This window comes from Mesoplodon densirostris, chromosome 3, assembly GCF_025265405.1.
Source record: "Mesoplodon densirostris isolate mMesDen1 chromosome 3, mMesDen1 primary haplotype, whole genome shotgun sequence".
Classification (NCBI taxonomy): Eukaryota; Metazoa; Chordata; class Mammalia; order Artiodactyla; family Ziphiidae; genus Mesoplodon; species Mesoplodon densirostris.
In genome coordinates this window covers 85,313,405-85,328,008 of record NC_082663.1, presented here as the reverse complement: position 1 = coordinate 85,328,008, position 14,604 = coordinate 85,313,405, and the positions used below count along the sequence as shown (strand labels likewise).

Sequence of the window (14,604 nt, the reverse complement as noted above, 5' to 3'; positions counted from 1 at the left end):
TTGACAATGTAAGAGTTTGGTAAGACCCACCTTTTCATAATCTTCAGCAGTAAAATCTCTGTCTTTCTGAAGTATTTCATGAAGTCTTGCTTTCACACGTTGCTGACAACTGCTCAAAGAGTCACTATCACTATCCAAAAGGCCATTCATGTTTGCACTTTTCACCATCTGAACAAGAATGGGTGTAAGTTCTCCTTCTAGAGCTAATAGCCCCTAAATACATAAAATAAAGCCAAAACAGATTAAGAATTAGTATGCAAAATAGAAGGTATCTTAATAATTATCTTGTTACATGATGAATTTCACAAGGTGTAAGCTTACTATTTACAATAAACTTTATTAATAATGCAACTTGTCATTGCCATTTCAGGGCTTTAGTTAGAAGTTTCAAATTTAGAATATTAAAATAATACCTTAGTAAAAATCTTTTAAAATGCTATATTAGATGAAAATTCTAATAATTCTAAAAAACATTTATTTATACCTTTGCAAAAGCAGCTGCAGTCATCTGGACTCGTCCTTCATCAGAGGCGTATATTTTAAGGTCATGTCGGTAGGTACTATGTAATCTAAGTAAACCACAACCAGGAAATCCTGCATAATCTCCTGAAAATAAATCCTCAAATCACTTAAGCTATATTTTTATTTCACTGTATCTCTATAAATATTTAATAACATCTCAAAATTAGAATTTGAAAATATGATGTATGAATTTAACTGAATTAAAGAAACTCCAAGATTTACCTTGACCTCCAGAATACATACACCTCAAAGCTCTTCCAAGTTCTTCAGCCTGGACCCAGCCTGTATGAATTTAACTGAATTAAAGAAACTCTAAGATTTACCTTGACCTCCAGGATACATACACCTGAAAGCTCTTCCAAGTTCTTCAGCCTGGACCCTGCCTGCAGGGGTTAGTTCTCCTCCCCATTTTAGAACCAGAAGTAAGGATGGCTCTTCTCTTCGGCTGTCTAAGATACATGTGAATGAATAAAGCAAATGTCAAGGTTTTTTCTTCTAAATAGACATATTTCAAGATTAATTTTTTCTGTGTGTCTCTTCTGCAGTGGAATATGGCCCTTATGTAAATTATTTTGTTCCCTAAACATACCTTTCTTGTAGGCTGTTGCTTCTGCTAGGAATATCCCTTGCTCCACCTGTTAAAATCTTACTAAAATTTCAAAATCTCTCCCACATTCTAGAAAGAAGGCTCTTTCCCATTTCTCTACCTTCCCTGCTCTCAGTGGTATGAGAGCAATGGTAATTGCCCAATGTATTTAGTTGTACTACATATACTAGATTAAGAGCTCCTTGATGACAGGATTCAGATCTTGGCTTTATATTAAAAGCCTCCTGCAGTGCTGTCACATAAAAGTTAATGTTACCTGAAGTGAAGAAGATATACACATTTTTATGATTAGTAATCAGTGATTTGAATAACTTTCAAGAAGATGTGAGATGACAGAGCTTAATATTTATTATAATTTAAACTTATGGGTGAGATATACAATAAAATATAGCCAAGAACAGCTTTTTAAATTTGGAGTTGTAGAATCTGTATCTTCCAGACCAAAGTATTTTCTCAGATATAGGGGAGGTCTGAGTTTCTATATTTAATCTTGGCTTGCTCTTTATCACGTCCTAAAATCTGTGTTGGATTACAGAAACAAGGGTCATTTAAAAATTAGCACTATAAGCACTAAAGAATTTGATAATTCATTAAAAGTGATAGAAAATCACCCTTTCCCCTGGGGCTAGTTAGTAGCTGTATGTGCTTTACCATGCAAGCCAACATTCATTTATAGAAAGGTAATTAATTGACTTGTTAATTATAGTTGTTTATGGATTTTTTTGATATAAACATCAAAATATAGAAAATTAATCTGTGTTGCTATTAATCACAAGGTGTGACAACAGCAATATTTCAAATTTTAGAATATATAAAGATCAACATAATCAAATTTGTTTGCATTTAAAATAATCATTACTTCAATTTTTGCTACTATAAATAATGTCACTGTGAATATACCTATAGAACAACCTTTCCCTCAATACCTGATTACCCCCTTGGGATAGATTCTTATAAGTAGAATTAAGGTCAAAGCATATGAAAAATTTCTGAAGTGTTTTTTTTTTTCCCCAGCCACACTGCGTAACATGCTGGATCTTAGTTCCCCGACCAGGGCTCGAAACCGTGTCCCCTGCAGTGGAAGAGTGGAGGCTTAACCACTGGACTGCCAGGGAAGTCCCCTGAAATGTTGATATATATTGCCAAATTACTTTTCAAAGAATGATGTCAAAGCTTCCCTGGTGGCACAGTGGTTAAGAATCTGCCTGCCAATGCAGAGGACAGGGGTTGGAGCCCTGGTCTGGGAAGATCCCACATGCCACAGAGCAACCAAGCCCGTGCGCCACAACTACAGAGCCTGAGCTCTAGAGCCCACGAGCCACAACTACTGAAGCCCGCACACCTAGAGCCCGTGCTCCGCAACAAAAGAAGCCACCGCAATAAGAAGCTGGCGCACCACAACGAAGAGTAGCCCGCACTCGCCACATCTAGAGAAAGCCCGCGCACAGCAACGAAGACCCAATGCAGCCAAAAATAAAATAAATAAAAGTAAAAAAAAAAAAAAAAAAAAGTTATGTCAATTTACAATCCTACCAGTAAACTGAAATCCTGTCACATTGTACTCTCATCAGCATTCTTTATTATCATTTGAAAAAGAACAAAATAAGAAAACACTTTGCCAGTGTGATAGGCAAGACTGATTATTACTATTATCATTATTGTATTGGGCATCTCCACTTCCCTGTAAAATGGCTTCCCAACCCCTGCCCATTTTTCTTTTGAAAAGTAAATGAACTTTTGTGCTCACTGCTCTTAGGAGACTAATTTTAAATGCTTATTCTGATTTATTGGGTGGAGAAAAATATCTATTTTGGAAACATGGTGATTACATATTTTTTTAAACAATCTTTTCATACTTCTTAAGTTTTCTTCCTGTATACCCTGTATGGGATAGGGACCCATTAAGTAACATTTAGTTATAAATAAATAAGCTTTCAGAAGAGTAAAAGAGAAGTCCTAGGCAGTTTTCAAAATAATAAAAGGTATCCTTTACCTAAAGGATAAAAAGTAAAACATCTTTTATTTAAAGGATAGAAGCCACAGTTAACACAACTCCATGTTATTTTTCCTCTGTTCAGCATGCCAACCCCTAAACTATTAGACAGAAGATTACAAAGGTAATCAACAACGAGTAGTAAGTCCCTACATATAAATAAAACACAATAGGCATTAATAGCGACATACCTTCTTCTTCACTAGATGTCTTAGGACAACCATGAGGGAGATAGGTTAACTGGACCTTACGATTTATTCCAGAAAAATGGCCATACCTGAAAAATAAAATGGCAAACAGAACAGACAATATTCATTAAGCATGCAATGCAACCTCCTAAAGAAAAACAAAAATCCACCTAGACAAAAACTAAATCTTACATATTAATGCTTCCTATTTGTAATTACCTTGCTGAATTCTTCAAAATATCCTAGCACAAAATCTGTATCCTAGGTAATTATTCTAACCATGTTAAAAATAAAAATACAATAAAGTTTCTCTAGAAAAGTTGGAGAATTTTGAATAGATGCCAAAGTATATAAACATACAAAAACATAAATGTATGTGTCTTTAAAACAATAAAAGAAAAAACGATTTTAAGTGGTCAAAGAAATAAAGTTTATAAGAGGAATATTGGTGGTACCAATTTCACTTGATTAAAACATAGTTCAAAATTATTTTTCACTTAAACAGCACTGAATCTGTGGTTAACTTAACAATGTGGCTTTCATCCTAAGTAGTACTTCATACAAGATCTAAATGTGATGCCCTCTTTTGATCTTCTCATCAAAATTAAAACTAAAACAGAACCTTCAATACAACAATCCCTTTTCTCACTGGTGAAAATAAAATTCTTGTTAGATTTCCACTAATTTCTCCTCAGCTACAGTGATAAAGAGAAAAAAGATAAAACTGTGAAGGAAATTAACATGAAAAGTCACACATATTAAAAAAAAAAAAAGCACTAAAAGTAGTTACCAAAATTATGGGTTTCAAAAAGATACTTACATCTCTAACACGGTCTTAAGTTGTTCAAGTTTTGACTTGTTTTCTTCAATTTCAGAATCATTATTTTGTCCCAACTCTATAAGAAGTTGTCGTGCAATATCCAGCACTTCCTGTAAAATAAATAAAGAATTGAATTTTTATGTAACTTCGCGATTAGCAATTTAAAACCCAACAAGAAATCAGATGCACTTGCCTGTAATTGTTTTGGTTTTTTGAGCTTTAATTTCCCAGATTTATATCCATCACACTTTTCAAAAAGATCAAAGAATCTTATAAGAAAGACAGAGCACTGTTAGGCATTTGCAACAATATTACCTCTATAAACTAAAACAAATAATTACAATAAATGATAGATATGGGACTAAAACAATAATTAATAATAGATATGGGACTTGGGGTCTCTGGACTTCAAACACTCTGTGTCCTCTTTCACTATACGATGTTGCTCCTCTACTTTGATTGATAAAACTTAGTATTTTCCTAAACCATATCAAACTAATAATCACTAGATTCACTGAACAGAAGTAACAAACTTTCATTCTACTAATTTTCATCTAGAAGGTTGAGAAGTTAATAATTCTCAGAAAGCAATGTAAGAGAATAATAACACAAGACTGAATATTTACAACAATAAATAAAAGCTAGGTCAGGATGATGACCATATATGGATATTGCCACAGTAATTTTCAGATGCTAAAATACACAATTTAAAATGGATTTTGTTGGATTTTATTTTTTTCCAGGGGTTTAAATATTAATGGCCAAGAAGTAGTGGTAAACACTTCTTGTGGTAAACACTATAGAAAGTAAAAATACTTTCTATATGAAGTATTAATCAAAATAACTAAGCACCTATCAGAAATCTTAAATTATCTCCTAAGAGCTACATTATTCCCCTTTAAACATACTTTTGATGCCTCACTTCCATTTTCATTTTTTGTTTTGGTGTTCGGTCCCCATGACGTATGACAGCTATGACACATCTAAGTTCCATCCTAAAATTAAAAACGTAACGTTCAATTTTCTGACAAAGATTTGTGTTATATAATTCAGATTAATATATCTAATTATATTATAGAACCATCTTTTACCACTTTACGATATTTTCCATGAAGCATAGTGCTTGTAACAACTAGTCTTAAGTTTATCAAATCAAATCCTAAAAAGAATTTAAGACGCTGGAGGGGGAGTAATATTAAGCTACACAATACCTGCTTCTTCTCTTGAGATGACTATGCTAACTCTGGGATAAAAGTAAATGGAGGGGAGACCTTCAAGATGGTGGAAGAGTATGACATGGAGATGACCTTCCTCCCCACAAATACATCAGAAATACATCTATATGTGGAACAACTCCTACAGAACACCTACGGAACGCTGGCAGAAGACCTCAGACCTCCCGAAAGGCAAGAAACTCCCCACGTACCTGGGCAGGGCAAAAGAAAAAAGAAAAAACAGAGACAAAAGAATAGGGACGGGACCTGCACCAGTGGGAGGGAGCTGTGAAGGAGGAAAGGTTTCCACACACTAGGAAGCCCCTTCACAGGCGGAGACTGCGGGTGGCAGAGGGGTGAAGCTTTGGAGCCTCAGAGGAGAGCTCAGCAACAGGGGTGCAGAGGGCAAAGCAGAGAGATTCCCGCACAGAGGATCGGTGCTGACCAGCACTCACCAGCCCGAGAGGCTTGTCTGCTCACCCGCCGGGGCAGGCGGGGGCTGGGAGCTGAGGCTCGGGCTTCAGGAGGTCAGATCCCAGGGAGCGGGCTGGGGTTGGCTGCATGAACACAGCCTGAAGGGGGCTAGTGCGCCACAGCTAGCTGGGAGGGAGTCAGGGAAAAAGCCTGGACCTGCCTAAGAGGCAACAGACTTTTTCTTGCCTCTTTGTTTCACAGTGTGCGAGGAGAGGGGATTCAGAGCACCGCCTAAACGAGCTCTAGAGATGAGCGCGAGCCACAGCTATGAGCACGGACACCAGAGACGGGCATGAAATGCTAAGGCTGCTGCTGCAGCCACCAAAAAGTCTGTGTGCAAGCACAGGTCACTATCCACACCTCCCCTCCTGGAGCCTGTGCAGCCCATCACTGCCAGGGCCCCGTGATCCAGGGACAACTTCCCCGGGAGAACACAAGGCATTTCTCAGGCCGCTGCAACATTACGCTGGCCTCTGCCGCACCAGGCTCACCCTGCATTCCGTACGCTTCACTCCCCCCAGCCTGAGTGAGCCAGAGCCCCCTAATCAGCTGCTCCTTTAACTCATCCTGTCAGAGCAAAGGACAGACGCCCTGAGGCGATGCAGAGGAGGGGCCAAATGCAAAGCTGAACCCCAGGAGCTGTGCGAACAAAGAAGAGAAAGGGAAATCTCTCTCAGCAGCCTCAGGAGCAGCATATTAAATCTCCACAATCAACTTGATATAGGCTGCATCTCTGGAATACCTGAATAGACAACGCTGCATATCTGGAATACCTGAATAGACAACAAATCATCCCAAATTGAGGCAGTGGACTTTGGGAGCAACAATATATATATATACATATATATATATATATATATATATATATATATATATACTTCCTTTTTCTCTTTTGTGAGTGTGTATGTGTATGCTTCTGTGTGTAATTTTGTCTGTATAGCTTTGTTTTTACCATTTGTCCTAGGATTCTGTCTGCCCATTTTTTTTTTAGTATAGTTTTTAGCACTTCTTATCATTGGTGGATTTGTTTTTAGGTTTCCTTGCTCTCTTCTTTCTTTCTTTTATTTATTACCTAATTTTTTAAATAATTATTTTTTATTTTAATAACTTTATTTTATTTTATTTATTTATTTTTTTCTCCCTTTCATTCTGAGCTGTGTGGATGACAGAATCTTGATGCTCCAGCCGCGTGTCAGGCCTGTGCCTCTGAGGTGGGAGAGCGGAGTTCAGGACACTGGTCCACCAGAAACCTCCCAGCTCCACGTAATGTCAAACAGCAAGAATCTCCCAGAGATCTCCATCTCAACACCAAGACCCAGCTCCACTCAATGACCACAAACTACAGTGCTGGACACCCTATGCCAAACAACTAGCAAAACAGGAACACAACCCCACCCACTAGCAGAAAGGCTGCCTAAACTCATAATAGCTCACAGACACCCAAAAACACACCACTGGATGTGGACCTGCCCACCAGAAAGACAAGATCCAGCCTCATCCACCACAACACAGGCACTAGTCCCCTCCACCAGGAAGCCTACACAACCCACTGAACAAACCTTAGCCACTGGGGGCAGACACCAAAAAAAACGGGAACTACGAATCTGCAGCCTGAGAAAAGGAGACCCCAAGTGCAGTAACTGAAGCAAAATGAGAAGACAGAGAAACACACAGCAGATGAAGCAGCAAGGTGAAAACCCACCAGACGAAACAAATGAAGAGGAAACAGAAAGTATACCTAAAAAAGAATTCAGAGTAAGCATAGTAAAGATGGCCCAAAATCTTGGATACACAATGGAGAAAACACAAGAAATGTTTAACAGGGACCTAGAAGACCTAAAAAGCAAACAAACAATGATGAAAAACACAATAAATGAAATTAAAAATTCCCTAGAAGGAATCAATAGCAGAATAACTGTGGCAGAAAAACGGGTAAGTGACCTGGAAGATAAAATAGTGGAAACAACTACTGCAGAGCAGAATAAGGGAAAAAGAATGAAAAGAATTGAGGACAGTCTCAGAGACCTCTAGGACAACATTAAGTGCACCAACATTCGAATTAGAGGGGTCCCAGAAGAAGAAGGGAGAAAGAAAGGGACTGAGAAAATATGTGAAGAGATTATAGTTGAAAACTTCCCTTATATGGGAAAGGAAATAGTTAATCAAGTCCAGGAAGTGCAGAGTCCCATACAGGATAAATCCAAGGAGAAACATGCCAAGACACATATTAATCAAACTATCAGGGCTTCCCTGGTGGCGCAGTGGTTGAGAGTCCGCCTGCCGATGCAGGGGACGCGGGTTCGTGCCCCGATCCCGGAGGATCCCACATGCCGCGGAGCGGCTGGGCCCGCGAGCCATGGCCGCGGAGCCTGTGTGTCCGGAGCCTGTGCTCCGCAACGGGAGAGGCCACAGCAGTGAGAGGCCCGCGTACAGCAAAAAAAAAAAAAAAAAAAAACTATCAAAAATTAAATATGAAGAAAAAATATTAAAAGCAGCAAGGGAAAAGCAACAAATAACATACAAGGGAATCCCCATAAGGTTACAGCTGATCTTTCAGCAGAAACTCTGCAAGCCAGAAGGAGGTGGCAGGACATATTTAAAGTGATGAAAGGAGAAAACCTACAACCAATATTACTCTACCCAGCAAGGATCTCATTCAGATTTGATGGAGAAATTAAAACCTTTACAGACAAACAAAAGCTAAAAGAATTCAGCATCACGTAACCAGCTCTACAACAAATGCTAAAGGAACTTCTTTATGCAGGAAACACAAAAGAAGGAAAAGACCTACAATAACAAAACCCAAACAATTAAGAAAATGTTAATAGGAACATGCATATCGATAATTACCTTAAATGTAAATGGATTAAATACTCCAACCAAAAGACATAGACTGGCTGAATGGATACAAAAATAAGACCTGTACATATGCTGTCTACAAGAGACCCACTTCAGACCTAGGGACACAGAGACTGAAAGTGAGGGGATGGAAAAAGGTATTCCATGAAAATGGAAATCAAAAGAAAGCTGGAGTACCAATGCTCATATGAGACAAAATAGACTTTAAAATAAAGACTATTACAAGAGACAAAGAAGGACACCAAATAATGATCAAGGGATCAATCCAAAAAGAAGATATAACAATTGTAAACATTTATGCACCCAACATAGGAGCACCACAGTACATAAGGCAATTACTAACAGCCATAAAAGGGGAAATCGACAGTAACACATTCATAGTAGGGGAATTTAACACCCCACTCTCACCAATGGACAGATCATCCAAAATGAAAATAAATAAGGAAACACAAGCTTGAAATGACACATTAAACAAGATGGACTTAATTGATATTTATAGGACATTCCATTCAAAAACAACAGAATACACTTTCTTCTCAAGTGCTCATGGAACATTCTCCAGGATAGATCATATCTTGGGTCACAGATCAAGCCTTGGTAAATTTAAGAAAATTGAAATTGTATCAAGTATCTTTTCCAACCACAATGCTATGAGACTAGATATCAATTAGAGGGAAAAAATCTGTAAAAATACAAACACATGGAGGCTAAACAATACACTACTTAATAACCAAGAGATTACTGAAGAAATCAAAGAGGAAATGAAAAAATACCTAGAAACAAATGACAATGAAAACAAGACGACCCAATACCTATGGAATGCAGCAAAAGCAGTTCTAACAGGGAAGTTTATAGCAATACAATCCTACCTTAAGAAACGAGAAACATCTCAAATAAACAACCTAACCTTACACCTAAAGCAATTAGAGAAAGAAGAACAAAAAAACCCCAAATTTAGCAGAAGGAAAGAAATCATAAAGATCAGATCAGAAATAAATGAAAAAGAAATGAAGGAAACAATAGCAAAGATCAATAAAACTACAAGCTCGTTCTTTGAGAAGATAAACAAAATTGATAAACCATTAGCCAGACTTATCAAGAAAAAAGGGAGAAGACTCAAATCAACAGAATTAGAAATGAAAAAGAAGAACAACTGACACTTCAGAAATACAAAGGATCATGAGAGATTACTACAAGCACCTATATGCCAATAAAATGGACAACTAAAAAGAAACGGACAAATTCTTAGAAAAGCACAGCCTTCCGAGACTGAACAGAAAGAAACAGAAAATATAAACAGACCAGTCAGAAGCACTGAAATTGAGACTGTGATTAAAAGTCTTCCAAAAAACAAAAGCCCAGGACCAGATGGCTTCACAGGCAAATTTTATCAAACATTTAGAGGAGAGCTAACACCTACCCTTCTCAAACTCTTCCAAAATATAGCAGAGGGAGTAACACTCCCAAACTCATTCTACAAGGCCACCGTCACCCTGATACCAAAACCAAAGGTGTCAGATAGAAAGAAATCTACAGGCCAATATCACTGATGAATACACATGCAGAAATCCTCAACAAAATACTAGCAAACAGAATCCAACAGCACATTAAAAGGATCGTACACTATGATCAAGTGGGGTTTATCTCAGGAATGCAAGGACTCTTCAATATATGCAAATCAATCAAAGTGATACACCATATTAACAAATGGAAGAATAAAAACCATATGATCATCTCAATAGATGCAGAAAAAGCTTTCGACAGAATTCAACACCCATTTATGATAAAAAAAAAAACCTCCAGAAAGTAGGCATGGAGGGAACTTACCTCAACATAATAAAGGCCATATATGACAAACCCACAGCCAACATCATCCTCAATGGTGAAAAATTGAAACCATTTCCACTAAGATCAGGAACAACCCAAGGTTGCCCACTCTTACCACTATTATTCAACACTGTTCTGGAAGTTTTAACCACAGCAATCAGAGAAGAAAAAGAAATAAAAGGAATCCCAATCGGAAAAGAAGTAAAGCTGTCACTGTTTGCAGATGACATACTATACATAGAGAATCCTAAAGATGCTACCAGAAAACTTCTAGAGCTAATCAATGAATTTGGTAGAGTAGCAGGACACAAAATTAATGCACAGAAATCTCTTGCATTCCTATACACTAATGATAAAATATCTGAAAGAGAAATTAATGAAACACTCCCATTTACCATTGTAACAAAAAGAATAAAATACCTAGGAATAAACCTACTTAAGGAGACAGAAGACCTGTATGCAGAAAATTATAAGACACTGATGAAAGAATTAAAGATGATACAAACAGATGGAGAGATATACCATGATCTTGGATTGGAAGAATCAACAGTGTGAAAATGACTATACTACCCAAAGCAAGCTACAGATTCAATGCAATCCCTATCAAATTACCAATGGCATTTTTCACAGAACTAGAACCAAAAATTTCACAATTTGTATGGAAACTCAAAAGACCCCAAATAGCCAAAGCAATCTTGAGAAAGAAAAATGGAGCTGGTGGAATCAGGCTCCCTGACTTCAGACAATACTACAAAGCTACAGTAATCAACACAGTATGGTACTGGCACAAAAACAGAAATATAGATCAATGGAACAGGACAGAAAGCCCAGAGATAAACCCATGCACATATGGTCACCTTATATTTGATAAAGGAGGCAACAATATACAACGGAGAAAAGATAACCTCTTCAATAAGTGGTGATGGGAAAACTGGACAGCTACATGTAGAAGAATGAAATTAGAATACTCCCTAACACCATACACAAAAAAAACCTCAAAATGGATTAACGACCTAAATGTAAGGCCAGACACTATAAAACTCTTAGAGGAAAACATAGGCAGGACACTCTATGAGATAAATCACAGCAAGATCCTTTTTGACCCACCTTCTACAGAAATGGAAATAAAAACAAAAATAAACAAATGGAACCTAATGAAACTGAAAAGCTTTTGCACAGCAAAGGAAACCGTAAACAAGATGAAAAGGCAACCCTCAGAATGGGAGAAAATATTTGCAAAGGAAGCAACTGACAAAGGATTAATCTCCAAAATTTGTAAGCAGCTCATGCAGGTCAATATCAAAAAAACAAACAACCCAATCCAAAAATGGGCAGAAGACCTAAATAGACATTTCTCCACAGAAGATATACAGACTGCCAACAAACACATGAAAGGATGCTCAACATCTTTACTCATTAGAGAAATGCAAATCAAAACTACAATGAGATATCATCTCACACCAGTCAGAATGGCCATCATCAAAAAATCTACAAACAATAAATGCTGCAGACAGTGTGGAGAAAAGTGAACCCTCTTGCACTGTTGGTTGGAATGTAAATTGATACACCCACTATAGAGAACAGTATGGAAGTTCCTTAAGAAACAAAAAATATAACTACCATACGACCCAGGAATCCCACTACTGGGCATATACCCTGAGAAAACCATAATTCAAAAAGGGTCATGTACCACAATGTTCATTGCAGCTCTATTTACAATAGCCAGGACATGGAAGCAACCTATGTGTCCATCGACAGATGAATGGATAAAGAAGATGTAGCTCAAGTATACAATGGAATGTTACTCCCGCATAAAAGGCAACGAAATTGAGTTATTTGTAGTGAGGTGGATGGACCTAGAGTCTGTCATACAGAGTCAAGCAAGTCAGATACAGAAAAACAAATACCATCTGCTAACATATATACATGGAATCTAAGAAAAAAAAGTGGTTATGAAGAACCTAGGGGCAGGATGGGAATAAAAACACAGACCTACTAAAGAATGGACTTGAAGACACGGGGAGGGGGAAGGGTAAGCTGGGACAAAGTGAGAAAGTGGCATGGACATATATACACTACCCAATGTAAAATCGATAGCTAGTGGGAAGCAGCCGCATAGCACAGGGAGATCAGCTCGGTGCTTTGTGACCACCTAGAGGGGTGGGATAGGGAGGGTGGGAGGGAGGGAGACACAAGAGGGAAGAGATATGGGGATATATGTATATGTATAGCTGATTCACTTTGTTATAAAGCAGAAACTAACACACCATTGTAAAGCAATTATACTCCAATAAAGATGTTAAAATAAATAAATAAATATTTTTTAAAAAAGTAAATGGACTGTAATCTCCTAACTTCCTTAATCATCTGCCCTGTAGCATAGATCACTACAGACTGAGATTTCATTAAATCAAACAAAATAAAGCTGCTATATTTATTTTGCCCATGTAAGAAGAAAAATATTTCAAACTCAAGTTACTGGAAGATAAAACTGTTTTAGCAAGAATGGTAGGGTACAATTTAACATTTGCCAAACTGTGAGACATAGAACACAACTCTATAGAATAAGTTAGCCAAAAACATGCTTTGTGTTAAATAAGTTTGGAAATATTGGTTTAAATCAAAATTAAGTATTTTTGCCCTCCTCTCTGCCCCAATCAGGACTCCTAAGAATATTTAATATGCTAACATAAAGATCTAAGCTGTGAATATGAAGCATTTGGTCAACCCACCTGAGTGATAGGTGAATTTCAAGCAGTAACTTTCACTAGAATTTATGAAACACTTTGGCAATGTTGGTCTAATTAATTTACTTCAAGATATAACTGTATATTTTTCCTTTACATGCTGAGAGCAACAAAGTTGTATGACCACTGAACACGAACCTTTAGGGAACACATCTGTTGGCACCTCCTTTATTCTTATGGCTTAATTCAATAGTTCTATAATTATCTAAGCATTTTTCAGGATTTTATTTGTAACAACAGAAAAGATCTTTAGTCTAAATAGCACCATGTAAAAGCATATAATCTATTTCTCCACCTGCAAAGTCAATCATATGAAAACATACACAGTAGAGTGTCTAATAATTATTCAGAAATGTAATCTTCACTGTAATAGCACTAACCAATGGGGAAAACGCAAGGAGTTTCTAAATGAAAATATTTAAACTTACATAGTTCCAGATGTAGTTGGTACAATCGGGATATCTTCAGCTTCTAAGGGTATCGACCAGGGGATATGAAACTGTGGAGCAAGCTCTCGCATTACAATATTCCTTCAAGACAAAAAGAAAAGAAAAATTAAACTAGTTCATTTTAAGACAAACCTGGGTATTTAATGACAAATAACTAAGTATTATAGGAGTTAAAGTCAAACTATCTAGTGATTATGTGAATACAGCACATAAAATGTAACCTAAAAAATCAACCCTGATCAAGAAAAATTAGATCAGTAGTGCTAAACTGTTGTATAGAACACACTAACAGGATGTCATGAATTTGGCTGTACTTATTTACTCATTTTAAAAATATAAATTACACAGGATTCAAGTAAATCACTGTAACTGCGTATCTACTTACAAAGATTCTGAAATCCAAGATTATCTCTTCTGTGTGGCCACTGATCATTTCTTTCAGTTTTTATTTATCACCTGCAAAGCTATTTTAAACACTATTGCTCATGTTTAACAAATTTCTTATTACTCTTTGCTAATAAGGTTAATAATGAAAACATGTTTAAGTAATTATAAGACATTTTTTGTTTTGTTTAAACTTAGCATTTACTCATGCTAAAATTTAGTAAGCTCCCCCAAATTTCACTTTAAGGGTAAGTTCACAAACCTTTGAAATATACTATAACAGCTGACCCCAATTATTAAAATACATTTTAATGTGTAAGTTTTTATGGCTTTGTCAAATATACTTTGAAATGGTTTAAAAATAGTTCTTGTCTTTCAAGTCGTCTAAATCAGGATATAAGAAAATAAGTCAAAGAATATAAAAATGGCATTTCTATATGCAATAATTTCTTTTATATTCACTTCATAATCTCATGAGATTATTTTAAAGTAACGTGTGTAGAAAGCAGAATCATTCAAA

General features: G+C 36.8%; 1 protein-coding gene across 3 annotated transcripts in view; it reads right to left on the bottom strand.

Annotated features, from left to right (window-relative positions):
- Nucleotides 1-14,604, bottom strand: part of PPIP5K2 (diphosphoinositol pentakisphosphate kinase 2) — an 81,520-nt gene that overhangs the window by 44,617 nt on the left and 22,299 nt on the right. For all 3 annotated transcript variants that reach the window (XM_060093217.1, XM_060093218.1, XM_060093219.1), the window contains 8 exons: nt 13,680-13,781; nt 5,039-5,125; nt 4,324-4,399; nt 4,131-4,240; nt 3,314-3,399; nt 846-971; nt 485-606; nt 31-213 (listed from right to left, as the gene is read on the bottom strand). In XM_060093217.1, coding sequence (XP_059949200.1) covers nt 31-213; nt 485-606; nt 846-971; nt 3,314-3,399; nt 4,131-4,240; nt 4,324-4,399; nt 5,039-5,125; nt 13,680-13,781 — 892 coding nt within the window. The remainder of the gene's footprint in view (nt 1-30; nt 214-484; nt 607-845; nt 972-3,313; nt 3,400-4,130; nt 4,241-4,323; nt 4,400-5,038; nt 5,126-13,679; nt 13,782-14,604) is intronic.